The 26,226-nt window shown below is 43.0% G+C and overlaps 1 protein-coding gene, 1 long non-coding RNA gene and 1 pseudogene across 8 annotated transcripts in view; 1 reads left to right on the forward strand and 2 right to left on the reverse strand.

Moving 5' to 3' along the window:
* Nucleotides 1–3,231: 3,231 nt before the first annotated feature.
* Nucleotides 3,232–24,126, reverse strand: LOC308506336. The gene is made up of 4 exons (XR_013994691.1): nucleotides 24,028–24,126; nucleotides 22,551–22,676; nucleotides 4,687–5,856; nucleotides 3,232–3,515 (listed from the first exon to the last, which is right to left on the reverse strand). It is a non-coding gene; the product is annotated as an uncharacterized lncRNA (long non-coding RNA).
* LOC308505662 (F-box only protein 16-like) lies at nucleotides 15,541–16,543 on the reverse strand (annotated as a pseudogene). The gene has a single exon. The product of its transcript is annotated as an F-box only protein 16-like (transcript).
* Nucleotides 23,282–26,226, forward strand: part of SRBD1 (S1 RNA binding domain 1) — a 179,713-nt gene continuing 176,768 nt past the window's right edge. For 2 of the 6 annotated variants that reach the window (XM_081069689.1, XM_081069692.1), the window contains exon 1: nucleotides 23,282–24,221. Coding sequence is in view for 2 of the 6 variants with exons in the window: in XM_081069688.1 (XP_080925814.1) it covers nucleotides 24,843–24,962 (120 nt within the window). In the remaining 4 variants the exon portion in view is untranslated. Of the gene's footprint in view, nucleotides 24,963–26,226 lie in introns of all 6 variants that reach the window. The other 4 variants (XM_081069688.1, XM_081069691.1, XM_081069690.1 and 1 more) reach the window with 3 other exon arrangements.

The raw sequence follows: 26,226 nt of genomic DNA on the forward strand, positions 1-26,226 counted from the left end.
AGTGGCGGGAGTGGCGCCCGGGGCGCGGGTGCCTGCGGGCCTCGCTCTACACCCGGGACGACAGGGCCGCGCACCTCCCGGGGGCTGTGGCCAACACTGTCCTTTATAACCGCGGGGGGGGGGACGGGCGGGGGTCGCACCGCTGGAGACGACTCGGGACCCCGCCCAACCCCACTCTCCCTCGGGCCGGAGCAGGCCGGGGCAGCCGGCCGAGTACCGGCCCGTCTGTGGGTCAGTCTGGCTGGAGACGCTGGGCTCCGGGGCGGTGGGGGAGGGGCCGGGGAGGGCGTGCGCGGCTCGGCGAGAGCTTCTACACGTTGCTGCTCTCTTCCCTTTCTTTGGGGCGTTCTCCCCTCTGGGATCTGTGCCGGACTTCTCAGGCTGCGAGAACTTGTTGGCCAGTGAAAGCTTCAGGAGAACCCCGTCTTGGTTTGTTTATGTTCTACAAAGTAACTTCATATTTACTCTGGACCTTGTCTGTACTCTTTTGGGGGCCGTGACTCTGATCAGCGCGCTGACAGCGGCTGTCTCAGCTGCGGGAAAACGGGGCGCGCTCTCGATTGCGGGGGGGGGGGGTGCCTGTGTCAGTGCTAATTTCCTCCGTAACCTTTAAACTCTCTCTCGAAGCCGCCGCGGCGGCTGGTCACGTGAGGCCAGCCCTAGGCTGCCGGAGAAGGATTTCCTTCGCCAGGAGCCGGGGACCGGGAAGGCGGCAGGGCGAGGGACTGCCCCGCGCCGTGGGACGCGAACCTGGGCGGGCGGGGCGGGGCGGAGAGCGCGGAGGCCCACGGCGCGGCCTTGGCTGGAAAACCCGGAGGACTGCCCTGGCAAGAGGTCATCTCCGCAACCTGTGAGCCCCACGCGGTGAGGGGCTTGAGGGTTGGGGGGGAACAAATGGAAAAAGAAAACCTGGGTTCTCACCCGTGTGCCAAGACAAGTCAGAGAGTTTGTAGGAATCGGTAAGCTGAGTGTTTATCTGGCGGGACTGGTTAGTGTAGACGAAAATTTAAAACCCACCGCTGGATCCCTTTCTCTCAGCGGAAAAAGTTCATCACCGCCCGTGGTTTAAGGAAGAAAGCAGTTCCCTGTAGGATACCGAGCGCAGCAGACAGGTCGCGAAAATCACCAGGGAAGTTCCAAGGTGATCGTGGCAGGTCGTCTGTCTCCTAAGGTAGTCGCTGCTCTCCGGAGCTTCCAAGTAATTTCTGGCAGCCTACTCTCAACCTGTTGAATGGGGCAGGTGGGCAAAGAAAGTGCTAAAATGTAGGTGGTTCACATAAATTGAGACGGGTCACATAAAAAGTCAGGCTATAAAAGTTATGTCCTTATTAGACCACTCCCACCAGCTGGGGCTTGTATTTGAGAATGTCGGTTTGACAAAGCACAAGTGGGATATCTCACTGCTGTTTCATTTTTATTTATTTCATCATCAGAACTTTTTCCTGCTTGCTTTTTACTTCCACCTTTCTGTCCTTAAACTTCCCCCCCCCCACCCCTTTACCGGGCAAGTGATGGAAGGCAATGGCGAATAGGGCTTGATCTTCTGAAAATGCTTTTGGAAAGTGAGCCAGCACTATAGTGAGATGAGTGAGATACCTGACAAAGGGGCAGAATTTAAAGGGTACCAATAAACTCAGTAATCAAGACAAATAATATCTTAATGCAGTATTTTGAAAAAAACAAAATGTAAAAATCCAGCATGAACATACCCAAATTTTAAATAATTTTTAAATATTGCATTAAAATATTATTTATGTTACTGAGTTTATGGACACCCCTGAAATGTTGTACCCAAAATGAGTGGTTCATTTGACTCTCCCTAACCCTGGCCCTGTTGGGAAGTCTGGAAAAGCAAATATTTCATGAAGCTATAATCTCTAACATAAATCTGAGACTTACCTTACCATGCAGAAGATTGAAAAATATTGGCCAAAATCCTTCCTCTTTAGTTTGTTAAACGGGAAATAAGTTTACATCTATGGACACGCTGAACTTACTTTTTGCATATCATATCCTCCCTTCCCAGGTAAGACTCCCTCCCCCCCAAGTATATTAAATAGAATCTGTTGCCATTTCCATGAGTGGGCATTCTTAAAACCCATAACCTACAAACTTCCAATGCCATTTCCTTGCAACCTGAGTAAGGTCACAGGCAGGCAGCATCTGCTTGTTAGCAAACTGTTAGTTACACATGTGCGAAATCAGACTGCAATTCTCAATTCTCAGGTACAACCAATACCAGTGTGACCTCTCTTTCAATAACAAGTCTTTCTGTCTGGGGCAGAGGGGAGGTAGGGGAACCGGAAAACTTGGCCAAACTGCCTATTTTGTATTGGATGAACATTTAAATAAAAAGAGAATGCTGGTACTCTACATGCAAACATTGCTGATTTCCTGCCCTTATTACATCCTGATTTCTAAATAAATCTGTTAGACAGGAGACCCAAGTCTGAAGGTGATTTACACTCCATCTGATCAAAAATGAAAGTCTATGGATATTGTTGAGATGGGCTAAAGAAGTAGGGAGGGGGCATCAGAACATTAGATGAGCATGTTAATATTCATGTCCTGTTGCTGTGCTGATTGTTGCCATTTGTAGAATGTTCATGGCTTCTGCAAAGGTCTGCCTGGTCAAGACCCGTCATACATTCCACATGTGCTCGGTGGAACAGAATTCAACCACCTGGGCCATGGATGGAATGCAGAGCTACACAAGGGCACGAAGACCTTTCAGAATTTTGTCGGTGTAGCCCTGCCCCAGCCTAGCCCCCATCTGAATCCCAGCCCCACTTCTAACCCCACCCCAGGTCCCCAGGCCCACCCTCTTGTTGTTGGCTCACGTATGCCTGCCCTGTCTTATTTTGGCCCCATCTCTTCTCTGAACTCTGTTGCAATGACCCAGAGCCCAAACTTCCCTTACACCTGCCAGGAGGTGGAGGGACCAGGTGCAACACCGTAGAGCTTCAAGAGGCGTGCAGGCAGGACATGGCCTAAGGCCCCTCCTTCCTCGGCTCCCTCGACCCTGAGCCCCACTCTCTCAGGTACCATATAGAAAACAACAGCGCATAACACATTGTCTCCGGTTCTGATGTTGGATGTTGGGCTTCGTCTTGGGACTTTTAAGTACATAAATCAATCCATGGGTCTTTACTAACACCTGCTATGTCCAGGACCTTGAGGAGGACAGATAGATCTAGGGATGATTCCTACTCCAGTGAGGGAGACAAGTAGAGCAATCCAGTCAGTCATTTATTTAGCTGTTGGTATTGAGTGCCATGTCATTTGGAGCACTGGGGAAACAAAGAAGATACACACAATGACCCTTTATTAGTCGGGATGGGCCAGAACGTGCTTCTGTAGTAACAGTGCCCAAATCCCAAGGTCTTAAAATAACAGAGACTATTCTCAAGTGTGCTGTAAGTCCATAGTGGGTCTGCTGGCAGCTCTGCTCCACATCGGCAGCATTCCCACTCCTGCATCCAGGCCAACAGAAAAGTCACTCTCTGGAACACAGCCTGTCACAGGCAGAGAACAAAGGAACCTCTTAAGGGTCTTACTCAGGTAATTAAATAGTCCACAGGAAGTGCTAACCATCACTTCTGCTTACTAGTTGTTGGCTAGAACCAGTCATGTGGCCTCCCTCCCCCAGCCACAAGAGGGCTGGGAAATTTTCCCATCCACAGGGGTGAGGAGCCTGGAATATTTGGTGAGTAGCACTGAAGACTGCCGTAAACCCTATCCTCAAATATGTGGTGCAGAAAAATAACTCAAGGTAGCACTGAGTAAATGATAGATAAATGTCACCATCAGAAAGTGCTGTAGTAATTTACATGTTGCAGAGGTCACAATCAGTGGTTTGGGCCACTGCATGCAGAAGACTTCAGATGACATGGAGAATCCAGCCTGCTATCAGAACTAGCTCCTTCTCCCCTTCCCTCAATTTGTCCAACCTCACAGGATATGCAGGTCCTTCAAGCAATTTCAGAACCAAGTTAGCATTAAGGAGCCATGCAGACACAACTGAACTAAGTAAGACCTGTTTGTTACACTCTGTAGGATTTGAGAAATCGCCTGGTCTATATTCTTTATTATTGTTAAATTCCTCCATTAAATGAGGAAACTGAACCCTAGAGAAGTTAACTGATTTGCCACACAAGAAAAAATTTTTTTAAATAACCAAAACACTAATTACAGGTCTAAAACTAACTCTCTCACTTCCTAGTTTTACTAATTTTTTACACATATGCCATGCTGAAACCAATGCAATACAATCTAACAGTAATAACTCTAATTACATTTTAATTCCTTGTATGTCCAAGATCCGGGTTTGTTTTAATTTGTTGGTTCCAGCCTCAGTGCAGTACAATATTATAGACTTATAATTATAATTCTCAGGGGACTATGTTATTGACAAGAGTTTTGGTGGTATATGTCTTTAAAACCAAAAAACGTTTTTGTTTCTCAATTTCTCTCTTTTTTTTTTTTTGCATCTTCTCTGCTAACACCAATTAGATATATTTTTGGCATATGGTTTTATAATACCTGTACCAAGTGTAACAGCTGTTTCTGCAGGCTCCCTGTGGACCTTATCAATTAGCAAAATGACTGATCTGACTGTTCAGATTAGGTTATATATCTCTAAGACATTCTGGACATTGGATTAATCCATTTCTATTTCTAACTTACCTTTCAGGATGAAGGAGATGACGCTCCAGGGCAGGGAATAGTGCCTTTTGTCACAGATAACAGTCATGTAGGTATAACCAGAACATCTGCTGCAACCAATACGTGATGCAGGGTGGCACATCCTTCTCTCCTTGAAGACGCTAATCCTCCGTGGGCCCGTTCCTTATTCCCTTAGCTGAAGCTGTGGGGCCTCCTCCCTGAACTCTCCTGGCCCTACCTCCTCCTTTCTGCTTACAGCCCTGACCTCTGCCTGCACTGCAATGGACTTATTTGGTACCTGTCTTAATTCTGCCACTTCTCTGAAAAGTCTTTAAGTTGGGAGATGTAGTATGACTCATCTCAATACTTTACGCTCCAGTATCTTGGACATAAAAGGTACAACTTTGTGCTGTATAAGTATTTGTCACAAGGATGGCACGTTGAAACAACAACGTCCCAAATCTTGGTAGTTTCTCCCTTCCTTCCTCACATGAGCGCCTTGGCGATGGTTGGCTCGCCGCACTCCACCGGGTACTGTAGTTCGGCAGTCACCAGGCAGCTAGCTGAGTGGCGTCGCGACGGCCGCTCGCGGCCCACGGCCACCACGCCTGGCTCCGCGAGCCGACAGCGCCCTCTGGCGACAGCCCGGTTCCTCCCGCGGTTCTAACCGCCTGGGCTTCCTGGGCTCTGGCTGGAAACACTAGGATTACTTAGGTCAAGGAGCAGACTGCATGGCAGGCGACCATTGGCTTTATCTACATGCCCACCATGGGCAGGGGCAAATGCAATCAGACAAATGCATACCTGCTGCATGAAAAAACTGTGCTGTCCTTTTTTTAAAAAACTAGGCTTCTCAAAGAAGAAAGAATTCTGTTCCTATCGCTGCAGTAGAGCAACAGGCCATCCATTTATCAGTTAGATCCATTCTGGGATCAGGAAAAAAAAAGAGATGGAGATGCAGTCCAGGTGTTAGAGAAGCTAGAAGGTGAAGGTAAAGGAATATTGGAAGCCTCGAGGAAAACTTCATTTAGACTGCGTCAGTTCCTGAAGCTGAGGTGAGGGTTGTGAGAAATGGCCTAGGAACTCCACTGGAGACGTTACCCCAGAATGGGAAATATTGGGAGTGGGAGGGGATTGGGGCCTCCTCAGAGGTTGCTCCTCTCATTCCAGCAGATAAATGGGCTTCCTTTTCTGAAAAACAAAACAAAACACACAGGCCATCAGCCAAGGGTTCACTCAACTTTTTTGCCACCAAACCCACAACCACTGAGGAAGGAAGAAAGGATGAGCATCATTCCTCCATCGCCTGTGTAATCCCATCGGGCTGGAGTGCAGTGCCTGTCAGTTGAGCACAGCACAGTGGGGTGGAATCCAGCTTGGAAACTCAGGGACTTAGTTCTAGGATTTTGGGCAAATTGTCTGCCTCTCAATGGACCCTGGTGTATTCAGATGTAACAACAAGCAGTTTGTAACAACTACCTTGTAGAATAACAATGCATTTTGCATTATGGATAGGTATAGTACCTGTCACTCAGAAGTTCTCAGGAAATTCCTTTCTATACTGTACTCAATCCCTAAGGAACATTTCACTTTTTGATCCTTTCTATCTCTAGCAGAGATAGCTCCCCCAAAGTAGCCTTGTAACAAGGTGGCTCCTGGATAAAGGGATTTTGGTGTGAAGGGTTCGGGCACACAAAGAGATTTGCTCTGGGACCAGCACCCTACTAAGAATGGCCCTGAGACCAGGTCTGGGGTGTCCCCCTATACACTACTCCTTCCTACAATAAGACAGAGGACTGCAGGAAAAAAATTCAAGGAACATGAATAAAATAGAAATAATAAGGAAACAAATCATGTGGTTAACCAACTTCCTCTTGAAACCATGGTTGAGTTTTCCAGCCAGTTAACCCAACTGGAAGCCTAATTTATGTGTACCCACTCAATGACTGTAAAGCAGTAACTATCTCTGTCTTAAAGGAAATTGAGACAGAAATGCCATTGAACCACTTGCCTAACGTTCCATGGTTGGCAAGTGACATACCCGTAACTGTAAGTCAGGTGTATGCTCTTGCCAGCCCGGATAAGGCCTCCTGTCCTGTCCTTCAGCACAGGCTTGACACACACACACACACACACACACACACACACACACACACACACACAGTGCTCTATTAGTTCAAGTTCCCACCCTGACTCCTTCATCTCATAGGAACCAGTGTTCCCACGAGTTGTGAACAGTTCACGAACTGACCTTGCAAGAACAGTGCCAGTGCGAGAATTGACCTAGCCAATACAACATGTAGTGCGTCATTGTGGTTTTTCTCTAGCAAGAGAAACAGAGAAGTGGTAAATGTTTCCCACATTTTCCCCTGGTGACATCCACACATTCTGCGTTCACCTGCACCAGAGCATGAAAATTCAACAGTGAAGTGGGTAAGGTATGCAGAAGGCAGGGTGCAGTGAGAGGGGCATTTTACAATATATTGCAATGCAAGTTCCAAGATTCATTTCTTTAAAACAGTAATAGTAGTAGTAGTAACAATAACAATAAAAGCTAACAACTATTCGTTGAGAACTATGTGTCAGGCAGTGACATTTCACAATTCTTTTAATCACCAAAACAACCCAGTGAAGTAGGCATGACCATATTTCCCCAGTTCTAAGACACATTTTTTTTACAGTCACATTTCAACATTTTATAATGCGTGATGAAAAAAAAAGTACTATGTCATACGATAATTGCAAGTGACTTTTTTTTTTTTTAATCTCTTGGTAGCACAAACAATTAGGGTGCTGTCTATAGATGAAAGAACTGAGATAAAGAAAAGCTAAGCAATATACCCAGGGTCTCACTGCTTGTAGGTGGCAGAGCCTGGACTCAGACACAAGTGGTGTATCTAGGTCCAGAGCCCACCATTTGTTTGTTTTGCAATCTCAGGCATCCTGCAAAAATTAGGAGAGATCTCCTAATAGCCATAGGTCTATCCATCAGAAGCTGGGCTCATGGGCACACACTATAAAACAGGATACATATATTTTCATTCATACTGATTTTGTTTTAACTTGCTTATGTAACAATATTTCTATTCTGTCTCTCACAGAAAACTCTGAACTTAGAAACTGTCTAAAGAAAAACAGGCCAAATTAAACCGGGCTGAGTGGGCCTGGGGTGAGACTGGCATCAGAGATATTTCCCAGGAGAAAATCCACTGGTGTGGTTGCTTCATACTTCTTTTGGCCTTGATTAAGTATAAGTAATAAGTGTCCTATATGAGGAGAGGACCCTTAAGAAGAGTAACCGCAGGATCCCAGCTGACATGTGATGGCACTGTCAGAAATTTTGTTGCATAGGTTCCCACATAGGAACAAAGGATGTCTCCTTAGGGACATCCAAAGGCATTCTCCCCCCACCCCCATCCTCACTCTGTTACATAGTATCCTGTTTTAGGATACGTGATTGCAACTCAGAGTGGACCACAGCTGAGCTAATAGTGTAAATGGATTTAAAGAGTTGTTCTCACTACATCAAACTACAAGCTATTGGAGTTCGGAATCTCTGACCTCGCTGAAGCTGAGCAATGAGATGACAGCTAACTTCCTGGTGGGACAAGGATTTTCGCCATGACATCATTTACCTCTGCACTAGCTTCTAGAGTTTTCATTGTACTTTCATATACCTTCTTTTGTTTTGAGATCCACTGAGTAGATGGCAGGAATGACTCCCCTCTTCTGTACATATGAGGCCACTCAAGCTTACTGTCATTAAGTGATTCACTCCAGGTCACACAGCTGGTAACTTGTCAAGCAGGGACTTAGAACTGGATTCGGTCCATGTTCTCAGAGAAATGTCACAAGTTGAACTGCTGGTATATAGATCCTGCTGGGCAGTGACCAGAGGAGGTTTTGGTAAATTTCAAAGCTAACTAGAGCAAACAAACCAGTGAAGGAGAGACTAGTCTTAACGCGCATTCCCAGAACAGCTTTCCGGAGATAGCTTTCCAACTGCGCCTTCTGAACCAAGCTTACTAGCTCAAGTAACAAGTGTGTGGTTGCTCGATCTCCTAAGAGATAGGAGGCAGTAAGGAGGAAGCAAGATTTTCCCAAACTATGGGTGCAAGAGAGAAATTGGTGATAATAACCAAGAAATTGGGAGTTTAAAACCATATACTCCGTATGGCAAGCTTAATTCTTTTCTCTTAAAAGTTTAGCTGGTGCTCCTGGGAAAACTCTTACAAGGATGGGGGAAAAGGAGACTCTGGCTCTGTTCCTAGTGATGTTACCCCGAAAGCCACTGGCCCGGTTCAAACAGGGTGAGCATATCTTTTCCAGGGTAGTATGTCCTGCAGGCTGAGGGACTGTGGACTGGAAGCACCGGGAACTAGAATAGAAAAAGTCCACAGCACAGCCACCTTTTTCAAATAGACTTTTGGCTCACACCTGTACTGGTTGCCAGACCTGGGTTGAAACAGGCTTGGGGGCCTGTCTTTTCATGTAAAGAGTAGACAACTACTCTTCATTTCCAAGTGACCTGTGGTCCCAGAGTAAGTGAGCAGCTCAGGTGTCCAGTGAGCCATGTTAAAGCTCTGTGTCATTTCATATTCACACTGGCATTTCTCCTTAACAATTAGCCCAGACCCATTTCATCAGAGGGTGTGATTGCTCCTTTCCAGGGACTCTAGAGGCATTCTGCTGCCTATGGGGAAAGAGCAACAGAGAAGCATGAATCCAGTGCTTCCTTCATTCATCCCTGCGCCTTCAAGCTTGAGCCTTTTCTGACTTCCACAGGGAGGGAGCGATTTCTTGTGTAGAAAACATGGGCTTTGGAGCCAAATAGACCACCTTGAATCCTGTTTCTATCACTTATAAACTGTGTGATCATGGGCACATGACACCCCCTCTGAACCTCAGTTTCCCTATATATAAAATGGGAACAATACTACTTTTATTTCTGGTAATTTCTGTGAGAATTGAATGAGATTGTGTATGTAAATACCTACCACAAGGCCAGCTCACAGTACTTGCACAACACACATTAGTTCCTTTGCCCCAAACTTGTATTCCTAGCTCTTTGCTAGTCTCCAGCTGTATCAGTTCCTTGGGCAGAGTCATAGTCCCTGGGGGAGTGAATCTATCAAGTGTGTCCTTCCTCTTATGGAAACTTGTAGGCTCATAGAGAGATAGGGCCCTCTGAGTGGTACCCCCCCCCCAGGAATGAGAATACTTGGACTGAACAACCCATCATACTGTTTCCTCTTGTGTCCCAGGGTACACATCAAAGACAAATGGCCAAGGTGAGGAGCAACATCTGTAGCCAGCATTGGGATGCAGTGTGTGGCTCAAAGGAGTTACAAATTCGTCTCTGAGTATAGAGCAAGGCACAAGCTAACTGGCCCCGCAAGGTCAAGGCTGGGGCTCTGAAGAGAGGTTAACCCTTGCAGAGTTAGGGAACTCCTTGTCATGACACAAAGACTTCCTTTTCTGGGTCTTAGTTTCATTTAAACACTCAGGAAGCCCATGCCATGTGTCTTAGTTTCCTGTGGCTGCTATGACAAATTACCATAAACTGAAGGTTTTAAGGCACCAGAAACTTTATTGTCCCAGTTCTGGAGGCCAGCAGTCTGAAACCAAGGTGTCACTCGGGCTTTAGCTGCCTCTAGAGTCCATTGGGGAGAATCCTTCCTGCCTCTTGCAGCTTCTAAGTGTTGCCAGCATTCTTTGTCCTTGGCTTGTCGCCTCATCACTCCAATCACTGCCTCTGTCTTCACATCATCTTTTCCTCTGTGCCTGTTTCAGTCTCCCTCTGCTTCACTTAAAAATACTTGTCATTGAATCTAGGACTCACCTAGATAATCCAGGTGATCTCTTTATCTCAAGATCTTTACTTAATTATATCTGCAAGGACCCTTTTTCCAAATAAGGTAACAGTCGTAAATTCCAAGGATTAGGTTCCAGAGATTAGGACATGGACATATCTTTGGTGGTGGGTGGGGGCTCCATGCAACCCACTACACTACTTCAATCCTTTTAGAGAGCTGATCAACTAATTCATGACAATGTGAGTCCAGGTATTACTCCTTCCAGGGACATTTACATTATAAATATCACACAGACCAAAAAGAAAAGGGCAATGATTAATTCAAAAGGAAAAACAATCCTAATAGTAGCACTTCAGGCATTACCAAGGAACTGTTTCACATTTTCTTCCCAGAAAGGTCCCCCACGCCCCGACTCCCACCTTACTGTATAGTTTCATGTCACATACTCCTTCCTCAACTAATCACAGACAATTGGCTTAGAGCCTCAATCTGATCAGAAATTCACTCCTGAAGCTGGAGAAGCAGGGAGGACCCAGCCACTGAGAAACAGATAACCTCCTATCAATAGCAGAACAATACAATCCTAACCATGCATACTCCTCTGCTACATGCAACATAACTAGTTGGGGGCATTTGGCTTCGAAGATGCAAAAAAAGTTTGTCACTTCTGCATGTGCTATCCTGATACTTCTGAAATGCGAGAGGCTATGGGAGAAGGCATTGGAATGAACTGCAACTGGATCACTTTTTTTCAACATTCTTTCAAAAGACACCTACCTTGTCATAAGGCAAATACCTAAATAGCTAAATATATCCACTCACTATTTCAAAAATATTAAGGATTCACAGCACCAGGAAAAAAACGTTCTTTTCTGTTCAGAACTCAGAATGTCTCCTTAAAAGAATGATTGGCTATTCAGATATGGCTGAAAAGGAGTTGGCAAGAAGTTAGAGAAGAAAGACCAAGATATCTGCATTTAAATCAGCCTGGAGATTTCAGGGAAATCAGCCATTTCTGACTCAGCCTGACTTTGAATCTATGACCTGCAGGTAAAGAGTAATCTTTTTCCCTCCAGAGGAAATGTCAAAATGCAGTTTTCACAGAGCAGTCCCTGCCAGATTTAGAAAAAGACATTACAGATGCCAAGCTATATTTGAATTTCAGAGCAACAATGAATAATTTTTAATAAATTAAATCCCATGCAATATTTGGGGTGTTAATTGTGCTAAATATTAATTCATTTTTTTTACCTTAAATTCCAATTTAACTGGATGTCCTATATGTTATCTGGCAAGCCTAGTGGGCCCAACTTGATTTTATGTATTTAGTACAATAACAATCACAGTCCCAGCAGGATTTTTTGTACATATAGGCAAGCTGCTGAGCCTAAACTATAATGGAAAGGCAAAGGACATAGAATAGCCAAAATAATTTTGAAAAAGAAAAGCAGAGCTAGAGGACTAACATTTCTCGATTTTAAAACTTAATTTAACGCTAAGTAACCAAGACAATGTGATATTGTGAAAATTTAGACACAAAGATTAAGTAACAAAATAAGAGAGTCCAGAAATAGGTCCTCACAAATATGATCAATTGAGTTTTTAAAAAATTTTATTGGGGAAGGGGAACAGGACTTTATTGAGGAACACTGTGTACTTCCAGGACTTTTTTCCAAGTCAAGTTGTTGTCCTTTCAATCTTAGTTGTGGAGGGTGCCATTCAGCTTCAAGTTGTTGTCTTTTCAGTCTTAGTTGTGGAGGGCTCAGCTCAGCTCCAGGTCCCATTGCTAGTTGTAGGGGGGCGCAGCCCACCATCCCCCGCGGGAGTTGAACCGACAACCTTGTGTTTGGGAGGACGCGCTCCACCAACTGAGCTCCGCAGCAGCTCAGCTCAAGGTGCTGTGTTCAATCTTAGTTGCAGGGAGCGCTGCCCACCATCCCTTGTGGGAGTCAAGGAATCGAACTGGCAACTTGGTGGTTGAGAGGACGCACTCCAACCAACTGAGCCATCCAGGAGCTCAGTGGCAGCTCAGATCAAGATGCTATGTTCAATCTTAGTTGCAGAGAGCAGAGCCCACAATCCTTTGCGGGACTCGAGGAGTTGAACTGGCAACGTTGTGGTTGAGAACCCACTGGCCCATGTGGAAATCGAACCTGCAGCCTTCGGAGTTAGGAGCATAGAGCTCTAATCACCTGAGCCACCCGGCCGACTCCGGTCAATTGATTTTTTAAGATAGATTGCTTTATTAATATAAAGTTCACATAACATAAAATTCACCATTTTAATAATTTTAAAGTGTATAATTCATGATCAACTGATTTTACATACAGTCTCATTCAATTCTCACAGAAATTACCAGAAATAAAAGTAGTATTGTTCCCATTTTATATATAGGGAAACTGAGGTTCAGAGGGGGTGTCATGTGCCCATGATCACACAGTTTATAAGTGATAGAAACAGGATTCAAGGTGGTCTATTTGGCTCCAAAGCCCATGTTTTCTACACAAGAAATCGCTCCCTCCCTGTGGAAGTCAGAAAAGGCTCAAGCTTGAAGGCGCAGGGATGAATGAAGGAAGCACTGGATTCATGCTTCTCTGTTGCTCTTTCCCCATAGGCAGCAGAATGCCTCTAGAGTCCCTGGAAAGGAGCAATCACACCCTCTGATGAAATGGGTCTGGGCTAATTGTTAAGGAGAAATGCCAGTGTGAATATGAAATGACACAGAGCTTTAACATGGCTCACTGGACACCTGAGCTGCTCACTTACTCTGGGACCACAGGTCACTTGGAAATGAAGAGTAGTTGTCTACTCTTTACATGAAAAGACAGGCCCCCAAGCCTGTTTCAACCCAGGTCTGGCAACCAGTACAGGTGTGAGCCAAAAGTCTATTTGAAAAAGGTGGCTGTGCTGTGGACTTTTTCTATTCTAGTTCCCGGTGCTTCCAGTCCACAGTCCCTCAGCCTGCAGGACATACTACCCTGGAAAAGATATGCTCACCCTGTTTGAACCGGGCCAGTGGCTTTCGGGGTAACATCACTAGGAACAGAGCCAGAGTCTCCTTTTCCCCCATCCTTGTAAGAGTTTTCCCAGGAGCACCAGCTAAACTTTTAAGAGAAAAGAATTAAGCTTGCCATACGGAGTATATGGTTTTAAACTCCCAATTTCTTGGTTATTATCACCAATTTCTCTCTTGCACCCATAGTTTGGGAAAATCTTGCTTCCTCCTTACTGCCTCCTATCTCTTAGGAGATCGAGCAACCACACACTTGTTACTTGAGCTAGTAAGCTTGGTTCAGAAGGCGCAGTTGGAAAGCTATCTCCGGAAAGCTGTTCTGGGAATGCGCGTTAAGACTAGTCTCTCCTTCACTGGTTTGTTTGCTCTAGTTAGCTTTGAAATTTACCAAAACCTCCTCTGGTCACTGCCCAGCAGGATCTATATACCAGCAGTTCAACTTGTGACATTTCTCTGAGAACATGGACCGAATCCAGTTCTAAGTCCCTGCTTGACAAGTTACCAGCTGTGTGACCTGGAGTGAATCACTTAATGACAGTAAGCTTGAGTGGCCTCATATGTACAGAAGAGGGGAGTCATTCCTGCCATCTACTCAGTGGATCTCAAAACAAAAGAAGGTATATGAAAGTACAATGAAAACTCTAGAAGCTAGTGCAGAGGTAAATGATGTCATGGCGAAAATCCTTGTCCCACCAGGAAGTTAGCTGTCATCTCATTGCTCAGCTTCAGCGAGGTCAGAGATTCCGAACTCCAATAGCTTGTAGTTTGATGTAGTGAGAACAACTCTTTAAATCCATTTACACTATTAGCTCAGCTGTGGTCCACTCTGAGTTGCAATCACGTATCCTAAAACAGGATACTATGTAACAGAGTGAGGATGGGGGTGGGGGGAGAATGCCTTTGGATGTCCCTAAGGAGACATCCTTTGTTCCTATGTGGGAACCTATGCAACAAAATTTCTGACAGTGCCATCACATGTCAGCTGGGATCCTGCGGTTACTCTTCTTAAGGGTCCTCTCCTCATATAGGACACTTATTACTGTTCGAAAATGACCAAACTCTACCTTTTTTTTTTGTTTGTTTTGTTTTGTCTGCTGGACTCACATAAAGGTCTGTCCATTCCTTTATAGGTTGTAAGAGACTTCCTTTATTTATTTCTGTTTTAAATATTTCATTGTTAGCATATAGAAATGCAACTGATTTCTGTATGTTACTATAATAGTTCATACATGGTATTTGTTAAATGAACCAGGAGGCAACTGCAATGAGTGACTGTAAATTGCTGGCAAGTTACACACGTCATTAAAACAGTGTTAATTCATTCCTGTCGATGATGATATTTAAAAATGAAAATAGACACTTCCCAGACCACTCTGAGTATTTTTTTTCTCTATCATTCTGCTTTACTTAGGTATATAAGTATCCTAGAATGGTAACTTCTGGGACCTTGAAATAGTTACGAGTAGGTGGTTTAGTTTAGAATGTATGACTAACATTTTTGCAGCTAAGTAAATTTTCTGTTTTTGAATAACTCTTTAAAGCCCATCCATTGCTTGAATATCAAGCACAATTCCTCATTTCAAATGTATAATCTCCAGAACTGTGAGAAAATCTCTGTTGTATATAAGCCACCCATCTATGGTATTTTTGTTATAGCAGCTCAAATCGACGAAGACAGTGGTACTTTGTTACGGAAGGCCTAACAAATTAAGACACCATGGTAAACAGCCCATCATTAAACTGGTCAAGCAGCCTTGGAAGCGTTCTGTCTATACCCTTCTGGGACCCTATCCCACATGCCCAATATTACCAGTGGTGCTATCACATGTCCCTTTATCAACTCCATGCTATCTATCACCACATTTTTATCTAAGTTTATAAATGTATCAACATTTATGCCATGAATACCTTTTGCTGAAATACTGTAGAATTCACCTTCACAATAAGGTACCTAAACTGACAGTTTCTAATACAGGAGCCAAGTAACATCCAATTCTCCAACATGCAGAGAGCATCTTGTAATTTCTAGAAAATCTTTTCACGTTTTTAAATCAGTTTCAGCTCTGGAGCCTGGAAGGGTAACGACTGAGGCCAAGAGTATCTCTGAAGGTGCTGCAGGAGAACTTGCGTTGTTGCCTGGGTGGTGGGGAGCCCCAAAAACCAAGGAAGCCAGCCGAGATGAGCTGGAACCTGCAGAGCAAAGCTGAGTTCTGCACTTAGCGATATCTGTGCCTGTGCTTTTCTTAGCTTACATCTGTCCTACAATTTATTTTTTTTATCATGTAACTGTCAGCTGGAATCTGGGGTCATTTCATGTCTTCTCCTTCTTCTGTGCCAGATGGCCTCGATGGGGTCACAGCTGTCCAGGCAATTGAAGCGGATGATATCAGTTGGATGCTTGTCAGAGGATTGCCAGGGTGGGAGTTCTTCCTCCCTCGGCTGATTCTTCTTTCTTCGAGAGGAAGGGGATAGGAAAACTGGTGAAGAAGACTGCTTTCCCTCTGGAGAATTGCCTGTGACTGGTTGAACATAAGCGATCACAAACCTGTCTTTGGGGAGCTGGCTTAGGCTTGGTAACACGAAGTTCTCTCAGCATTTGAACGTAGTGCTTCTTCCGTATTCCCCGCTCAAAGGGAGTTGGAGAAAAATGATGTACCAATTAAACTGTAAACATTTCAGCATCTGGAGCTGATCCAGCTCAGATAAGTTTTTCCAATGCCAGCTCACCTGTGTACAAAGACCAACGCTTCAGGGGTCCAGGAAAGAAAAGATGTATAAGGATAACACCCCTAGAAGCGTGGTAGTAAAACCAGAGTTTCTGCTAGAATTTGTTCTTGACGCTTTCAATAGCAGAACTTTTGCTGTGACAGGGAGCTGCGTTTGAACAGGCCTGTCAGGATTCTTCTCCTTCGAGAGTCAGCCCATTTGTCAAACCATTTTCCAAGCAGAGCTCTTCATTCAAAAGCTTATGGTTTAGGGGAGCCCTGGTACTCATTATTGTCTGCATTTTGGGGCCATCTGTGCTTTTTGGAGGTGCAAATGCCATCATGAAATAACTGGATATTCTTCCATAAGAAAAACTCTACCTCTTTCAGCGTGTCTCCCTTTTTAAGCTTCAAGCACTGGTGTTGTCATAGTTGCTTTTTCTTTGATTCTGCCCAGCCCTTGCCCCTCCTAGCTTCCAGTAGTCAAACTCTGAATGTTTTATACGCAAAAAAATAATGTTAAATCTCAAGTAAGCAAAATCAATCCTAATAATCCTGGGTGGCAAAAAATAATTGATAACCAGTCTGAGCTATTGGGCCTATTCAAAAAGAACTCGTAAAGTTTAATACAGAACAGAGGTAGAATTTTCAGGACCAAAGCTGTTCAAGTTGACAGAAATTGGATTCAAGCCAGTGCTGGTTGGGTGTGGATAAGAGCAGGTTCCAAGGTGATTACCATTAGTTCCTGTTGGCATCTCTTATTGGTTACCTCTTACCAGCAGGCTGGTGCAAGGGGAAGCAAGCTTAAGGACCCAGCAATAAAATGAACAATATTTGGTGGTTTGTGTGTTGGGGTACAAAATACAATACTTCCCAGAATAAGGAGAGACCTAATTTTATATGTTTACTTTTTAATAAGATTTATTATTTAACGTGCGACTAACAACATATTTCCTTGTGATGAGAACTTTTCAGATCTACTCTCTTAGTAACTTTCAAACACACAATATAATATTGTTAACTATACTCATTATGTTGTATATTACATCCCTAGAACTCATTTATCTTATAACTGCAAGATTACTATGAAATAATGTCTGAAGACATTATTTTTAATATACCTTTGAATATGCACTGTTACTTATCCAGACTCTGTCTCTCTGACTCCAGTGCATCCAGCTTATTTACCAGGAAATTATGTAAAATATTTACAACATTAAATAATATTTTTGGGGTAATTTGTTATGCAGCAATAGACAACTAATACATAAAGGTTTAGTTGAAGTAGAAATACAACTATTTTGCATAGAACTTGTTTTCTTCTTGAGGTTTGTGATACGTTTATTTAATTGTGTTCTGTAATTTTGGGTGAATTACTTAAACTCTAAGTTTCCATTTCATCATCTTAAAATGGGGATAAATGTATCACCTATCTGCCTCAAAGTGTTACTTTATATATATATATATATATATATATATATATATATATATATATATATATGTAGAGAGAGAGAGAGAGAGAGAAAGAGACAGAGAGACAGAGACAGAGAGAGAGACAGCTTAGCACAGTATCTTAAAAATGGTAAGTGATTTGTAAGTATAAGCTATTTTCAATTAATAAAGTATACCATAGTAGTTGGTGTGGCTAGCAGGAACTATGAATATCTGGTCTACCTTTTAGAAGGGCAAGTTTAAGTTTCAGCACCATAAAACACTACCTTTAGATATCACAGTTCTACAGCTCAGTCCTCTAAGTTTTCTAAATCAAATGTACAGGAAGAATTAGGCCAGTCTTTCTGTAATGTGTGGAACACCCCATCAGAATCACCAGGTACCCTCATACACAGGTAGACACTACCTTAAATTCATTAAATCGGGATCTCGGAGGCTAGGAGCTGGGAAACAAATCTTTAAAAAAGCTCTGATGGTGATTCTTATGTGCATTAAAATTTCAGAACTAGGTAATGATATCTAGAAACAGGCCTGAAATATATAGGAATTATAGACCTGGGTATCCTAGCTGACAAAAGCTCAAGGCAGAAAGTTATGAGAGGCCATCATATATGCAATACCTACTTCTGCTAAACTCCCTAAATTACAGGATCTAACCAAAGTTTCTTGGTAAGTGATTTGGATTTTCTCATATTCAGATCATGATCCAGTCTAAACAAAATACCTACTTATGCTGTATGAGCGTTATGGCTTAGCTAACTTTCCACAACATTTGCTAAAGCTTTTTCAATTTGAAACCATTCCTTTCAGGTGATACATTCATGTATTTTAAGCTTATACTTTTATCATCTTTCCCTGTGAAACTGGTCATTTTTTTTTTTTTTTTTTTACAAAGCATGTTTTCTGTTTGCAGTGATGTTGGTTTCAGGAAAATTCATGTATGTAAAAATGTTGGTAGTTTTGCTACCATCTGTTAGCTAGCCTCTTGAGGGACACTTGGCTGTGATAAAGATTCCAGAGAAGGAATCATTTTTCTGTGTGCTAGTATGCTGGCAGCTGCCTGTGATAACTTACAACTCTTAAAGCTAAATGTCATATTTGATAAAGGACCCGTATCCACAATATATGAAGAACTCTCATAATTCAACCTTCAAAAAATCTATTTAAAGATTGTCAAAATATTTCAACAGACATTTCACCTAAGAGGACATATAGGTGACAAATAAACACATTACATTAATCATTAAGGAAATGCAAATTAAAACCCTAATGAGATATTCCTAAACACCAATTAAATGGCAAAAAGAAAAAACAAACAAACATGACAATATCAAGTTCTGGCAAGGATGTGGAACAACCAGAAGTCTCATGCATTGCTGGTAGGAACGCAAAATGGTACAGCACTTTAGAAAACAATTTAGTAGTTTCTTATAAAAGTAAACACTCACTTACCATGTAACTCAGCAATCCTGTTCCTAGGTACTTATTTACCCAAGAGAAATGAAAACATGTCCACACAACATTTGTACATGAATGTTTATAACAGCATTATTAATGATAGACAAAGAGTGGGGAAAAACCCTACATGTCCGTCAATGGCTGAAGAGATAAACTGGTACATCTGCACAATGGAATGTTAACCGTCTATAAAAAGAAACAAACTAATGGTACATGCAACAACATGGGTTAATCTCAAATACATTCTATTAAGTACAATACACCAGACTTAAATGGCTACATACTGTGTGATTATGTTTGTATGACAATGTGGAAAAGGTGTAATTATTGGGACAGAAAAAAGATGGGTGGTTGCCAGGGGCTGGGCGTTGGGGGAAGATTGACTACAAAGGAGCATTTTTTCTAGGTGATGGAAATGTTTTATATCTTGATTGTGCAGGTGGTTATATGGCTGTATGTGTCTGTCACAATAAAAAAGTTGAGTTTTACTCTTATGTAAATTATACTTTGTAAACCAGACTTAATACACACACACACACACACACACACACACACACAGACGTAGACTGATCTGACACACAGTGCTTGCCCCAATTTGAATTCCAGTTAGTGTGGAGCTTCTAGTACTACAATTCTGACTAAGCATTCTGGATGACTGTTTCAAGCCAGCCATTCGCAGAATGGTTCCAGCTCATTAAGCAGGACGATAGACCAAAGTTACTACAAAGTGCTAGTTCTGAGGTACAATCTCCAGACACCGCTCCCTGTGGTGATGAACAAAATAAATCTGCCCCACCCCCCGAACCCCCCACACTGCAACCCAAGCAGCCATGCCATCCTTAGGATCCTAATGAGCCCTCTGGAGGTTCTATGCTTGGAGCTCAGGCTTTTAAATGAATATTTTAGGCCTTTGAGGTGGTCCCTGGATGCTACTTGAAGATGAGAAACTCACCAGGAGAAAATTTTGCAATATATCTGCACATGAATGCAACTGAGTGTCTTTCAGCCAGTGACTTTGTCAAGCAGGTGATGAGTGCAACAGCGAGCCATGTAATAGATGAAGTATTTTACCTGTGATTTAGAATTTTTTTCTTAATCTTGCTTTGGATTGCATTCATTACAAAGTACTTCAAGGATTTGTAAAAGAAAAAAATAATTGGGAAAAACACCGCAAGTTTCCGTTTTCAACTGAAGATAGAAATTATATTCTAGTTTAATATGCAGGTCCCATGCTTTTCCTTCACGTAAAATAAATTTAAATGTATGTAATCCCTTTCAATGATGCCTTAATATCCAGTTCTTTGAAAAGTCTGTACAATTAACTTCCTCAGGCTTAACAGATGCCTCTTCAAGAACCATTCAATATTGATTCCAAACTCAAGATTTGAATTCCTTGAATCTTTTTTCTTTCACACATAAGAGCGACAAATTTACTCTGGGCCACAACAATGTACTCAGCACTAGACTAGCACTTTGGAATTATGCTTCTGCTCTCAGCAAGACTGAAAAAGTAACAGGACAGGCCAAGTATGGGCATCCATCTACCCACTGGTTCAACCTCACTTAACAAGAAGCCCCTTTCTCATCTGGGAAACAGAGGCAATTCCCTCTCCGTTTATCAATCTCTTATATTTTGCAGGAAATCTCTAAGTTGCTGGCTGAATTTTTGAGAGAAGCTCATTGAAACCAATGAGTTTTAGTGTTTAGGAATGAGAATTTCTGACAGTGGGAAAGTGGATGGGCAGGGCTAATATGCATTTTCTAATCTGAAACAGACTCTTTTGCCTTTGCTAGGTGGTTGGCTCTAAGAGACAAAATTCGTTTGAATTTCCAAAAGTGCACTGGATTTCTAAAATGATAACCCACCTTTTATGCGGCAGAAGCTTTAGATTACTTTTCTAGTACAAAGAAATATTTTTCTTTACCCCAGGCACATTCTTCAGTCCAGGAGTTAGTCTACTATTTTATTGAGTACTTATTACATGTGAAGAATTGTTAGGCAGTATGTGGGTAGAGGAAGAATTTGGAGAAGGGGAGACCAAAATGACTAATACTTCCAAGACTTAGATCCAAGTATCTTACAATTCAGTGGGTGCAAAATATAGTGCAAACAGTTGCATCCATATTGAGAATTTTTGTTCCTGGGAAAGTTCGATTAGTTTGAAGCCCGTAGGGAAAGAAAATAGCCTTGTTATGTTTTAAGTGGGTAGATAGTATTTTCTGTAGTATATTTAGAAACTTAACAGTTCCTTCGCGTCTTAGTGATTCAGAATTTTGCACTAACCACCAAAGAGGAGAAAGGAAAGATCTTTGCTTTGACTTAGTGGTATATGGATGTCTTTAAGAGTACTGGGTTCAATCCCGGATCTGAAGCTTAATAGCTGATGTGACTTTGGATAAGTTATTTAACTTCTCTATACCTTGGTCTTCTCTTTTGTAAAAAGAGGATAATAGCAACCTCTCATTGAGCTGATATGTGAGTTAAATACACAAATACATGTAAAAGCATTAACTTAGTGCCTGGCACATGGTAGGCGATCGATGAATGTAAGTTATTATTATTATTCTCCCTAGGGAGATAGAACCCACAGGGAAAGGACCTGAAAACATAGACGATAACATACAAATAGTAACATACCAATGAATAGCATATGAGGAGTTGTATGCTTTGAAGCAACAAAATAAATAACCTCCAAGCAAATTTAAAATATGTTTTCATTACTCCCAAACCCTATTATATAGTCTAAGGTGTGTGTCTAGATTATTCCAGGCTAACCTCATGAATTTCTTGGAATTCAGCACTTAAAATCCAAAGGTAAACAACAGATTGAGCAAGGTCCTAGAGAGAAAAGGCAGTTTTTGTGGTGGGGCTTGCTTTATGCTTAGTGATTACAAATGTCCCTTGACAGCTTTTAGTGGGAATGGCTCTCTTGCAAAATTCCAAGGGAAATGTTTTCTGGACAGTCTTCCTTGCTTTTGAAGGAGGTCGCCTCCTATATTAATTTTAGAGGATCCTGCCCCTGGTTTTTTCGTTTCCCTAGATGTCTGATGTTAAACCCTTACTAGGTTATTTAGTTTAGTAAAGTTTTTTTTCTTCCCCAGTTGAAAGGCAAATATCCCTGGTGCAAGAGAGGGGAATCCAGGTCCAAAACTATACTGGTCAATCCCTACTCTCATCCTCTCTGTGTAGTGTAGCTACCACCCTGGGCAACCTAACTCTTGAATCTAGACTGTCTTGTATGTGTCTCTGTCTCCTGTGACTGTGTCTAGTCCCCAGTCTTGTTTGTAATTCCTCCGGGGGCAGGATTTATGTCAAAAGATTTTGTAGAATATTGCTTCACCTTGACCGTTTTTATCCCCTACCTTAAACCTGGATAGCACAATTTAACATCAAAAGTAAATGAACAGTAAATTACTATTGTTCATTATGACCTGGTTTACCTTTCCATAATCCCGGACTGTAATGTGTTCTCTAGCATTCTTCCAAAACTAGAAATTGTGGAGGAGACTGTGATTGTGGCAGACACTTCCAGAACTTCTGAAACCACTGCAAACAGAGACATAACACTGCAAATTAAGAAGAAGGGAAAAAAAAAAAAGTCAGAAAACGATTCTTACCTATCAAGGATCTTAGATATAGAAGAACAGGCTTATTAAATTTAAAAAGTCTTATTTTCCTATACATCACAAAATGACCCAGTGAAATTCATGTTCATGTTGGGTGAATCTGCACGTAGCACGTCCCACTCATGGGTCATTTCAGTAACTGGCGCGGTTATTCAGTACTCGGTCTTTGGACATGAGTCATTAGCATAGAAAGCTGCTTTTTAGAATCTTCTAGAACAAATCCATGGGGTTTTGATCTGCTGATTTCTAATCTAGACTAACAACAGCCTTATTTCCCTAATCTTACGATCTAATTTTTGGGGCTGTTTTTGTGAATGTAGAGTTTACTATGCTTGGTAAAAAAACACATCACCCCAAAACCAAGTCATTTTCCATTTCTGCTGAGAACTGATTTTGAGAAAACGTATTGAGGGCCAAGGGGAAGACTTGTTGGGGAGGCCTCTTTGGCCTTTAAATGGGATCAATGAAAAAAAGCAGGTCTTCCGACAGGCAAGTGGGAGTAAGACACTTGAAAGTCATTGACATAAAAAGCAGGAGCTACTTTTGTGCTTTGTGAGGAGAGAAACAAAAATGCTGCAACTGGAGGAGGGCTCACCCAGGACCGTAGGTTCTTAGCACTTTCCAAGAGTCTGACAATGAAACGGGGCCGGTGTCTTCCGTTCTCGCCCAAGGGTAAGTAACTGGGACCCGTGTGTTTGCCTCGATTCAGTGGGTACCTATCTCCCCCCAACCTGTACGGGATACCTTGGCAGGTAAGGGGTAAAATGGAGCGGAAGGCAGTGCAAACAGGTCCAGAGACACAGCGGATTGGCCCAAGAGTACCAGGAGGTTCCCGAAAGAACCAGGCTTCCACATTGGTGTGCCTGGCAGTGCAACGAGCTGCCCGGGAGACGAGAGGACACAGTGATGACCGTGGGGGGGACTCCCCGCAGTCCTCCGTCGGAAAATGCGGATCTTTGAGTCAGACTGAAGTTCCACCCTCCTCTCGAGGCTTAGGAAACAATGGAATACGCTGACACCACGCTAAAAAACCACCCTGGTGACGGTCAATAACGACATTTAAAAACTGACTTTAGAAAGAAGAACGCTTGACTGGTTTTCATTTTTCTACGGCAAATGACAAACAAGGTAATGAAAAGAAACATGCTTATGTGACTTGAAAAGAGACTAGATGACGAGAGTCAAGAGGGTTGAGAGACAAGAGAAAGAAAAACAGGGAGGCGGGTCCACATTTGCAGCGCCCCTGGCCCCACCGCCACCCGAGTCCGCAGACGTGGAGTGCGCGCCCCACCTCAGCGTTCCCACGGGACCGTCGCTCGAGCCTCGCCTCCGTCGGGCTTGGCTCCACCCTGCTCCGGGAACTCCGCGCTTTTGCTGCCAGTCAGAGAGAAGAGAGGAGGGACTTCCGGCGTTTGAAAAACTTCCGGCGGGAACCGGAAGACACACACGCGGAATCTCCGGCCCTCCGACTCGCCGGGCGGGAAGGTGAGCTAAGCGTCCGCTTTGGCGGTGTTCTGGCGGGCTCCGGTGAGCCTGGCGTGCGGGCTCCGGCAGTTTTTGGGGGCCATTTAAACAGTTCTGAGTGCTCAGTTGGGAAGTTAACATCCCTTTTTAAAGTGAGAAGTTTCATGACATTTTCCTGTCTGCGGTCTGTTCTGGTGCCACCTACCTCCGGAAAACCCCTCCTCGCTGCCGCGTGTCAGCTGGCGCGTCTCAGTCAAATTGCAGTTCTTAGGGTGTAGGGCAGACAAAGGAAAGGCCGGGTAAGCCCAGATTGTTTTTATACTTCAGGTTTTCGGACATGGGGAAGGACGCGCTTCTCACTCTCAGATCACGGCCGCATCAGCCGCGTTTGCAGCGTCGTGCCTGGCGTGTAGGACGCACTGAATAACTATTACGGGAAGGAATTAACGGGAACTCGCGGCAACTTTCCTCGGACCTCCCGCACGGCCGCCTGTCATTAGCCTAGTGTGTGTGGAGTGGGAAACGTGCCTCGTCTTGGTGTCGGGGGCTCTGGATTCTAGTCCTTCCTCTGCCACAGAGCTCTCCCCTTGGAGTGAATCATTTAACCTCACTGCTATTTTCTCATTTAAGAAAGTGGCAAGCATGATTTCTGAGGCTCTTTCTAGCGTGAGGCGGAGCAGGGCATCTAAAGATGTTCCTGTGCTGCAGATGTCTTACTCCCAGTCCTTACTCCCTTCACGCTCACTAGTGCCACGATACCAGGTATTGTGTCCTGTGACTATTTTTTATTTATTTATTTATTTACTTTTCTATGAGGATGTTGCAGAGTAAATTGGTTTGGTTTTTAAATGCTCCCACTGCTCGCTTGGTGTTTTAATTTTTAGGCAGTGCAATCTATTCATCTTTCTGCCTTTCGGGATTTTGAGTCATGCCTAGGAAAACCTTTATTCCCCCACCTCCACTCAAAATTATGCAAATACCCTTCTCTATTTTTTGTAGTTTGCTTTTGTGCGTTTAAAACAATTAGTCAACGTGGAATGTATTTCTGTTCATGGTGTGGCAGTAAGAAACACTTGTTTGACTCCAGAGGGATTAGCTGGTTGTCTTAATGCCGTTTACTAAATGATTCATGTCTGCCCTGGTTTGAAATGCCACCCCATCATATACTAACTTCCTCTGTTTTTTTTTTTTTTTTTTTGTAGTAAAATACGTATAGCATAGAAATCCCAATTAACTCCATCCTTTCCGATCAGTATCTAAAAGCACTCATTTGAGGAAGAATGACCTGCATAAACATAAAGTTCCAAAAAGCGGGTGAAGGGAAAAACGGAAGATTATCCTGTCTGCTTCCTGCGGACTTTTCTTGCTCTCCTGGTTTCTTCCCGGCGGTCTTCTGCCCAACAGCCAGCTCTGCACGGTCTGGACTGAGCTGAGCTGTAGCAACCAGGAGAACATGCTCCCTTTTGTGACAGCTCTTTGGTATTTCTCTGAGGCATTTCTTTCTCCTCCAAGTTGAAGTTAGAACCAGAAGCATTATAACCTGACTGATTTAGGAACTTGTTTAAAGAGGTCTAAGTATGTCAGAGTCTAGTTTTTGGGCTCTGACATACATTGTTCAGATAATTTATCAGCTAAAGTAAATTTGTTTGCTTCCTATATCCTATGGTGTCTCTGGTTATTTGTCTTAGTTTTTTTCGAGCTGGGACTTTGAATTTGGTAAGTATAATTTAGTGGCACTCATGATTAATTGTTTTATTTAAATATTGTGAACTTTTATTATAACGGAATGGATTCTCTTGTTTTAGGAATAACATGGTTGCTTATGCAGTCAGTCAACATCATTTACTTGATTATCAACTTTGTAGATAGACTTCTTTATAATGTAAGAAGATAAAGAAGAGGGAAATTATTTCTTATACTTGTATAGTTTAATCTAGTTTATAGATATAGTTTAATAAAGGACTTTATAATTTGTTGTGTGATAAACCATCAAAAACACTTGCTGTATACTCAAGCATATAATTTA

The sequence above is a fragment of the Rhinolophus hipposideros genome, assembly GCF_964194185.1.
Source record: "Rhinolophus hipposideros genome assembly, chromosome: 12".
NCBI classification, from domain to species: domain Eukaryota; kingdom Metazoa; phylum Chordata; class Mammalia; order Chiroptera; family Rhinolophidae; genus Rhinolophus; species Rhinolophus hipposideros.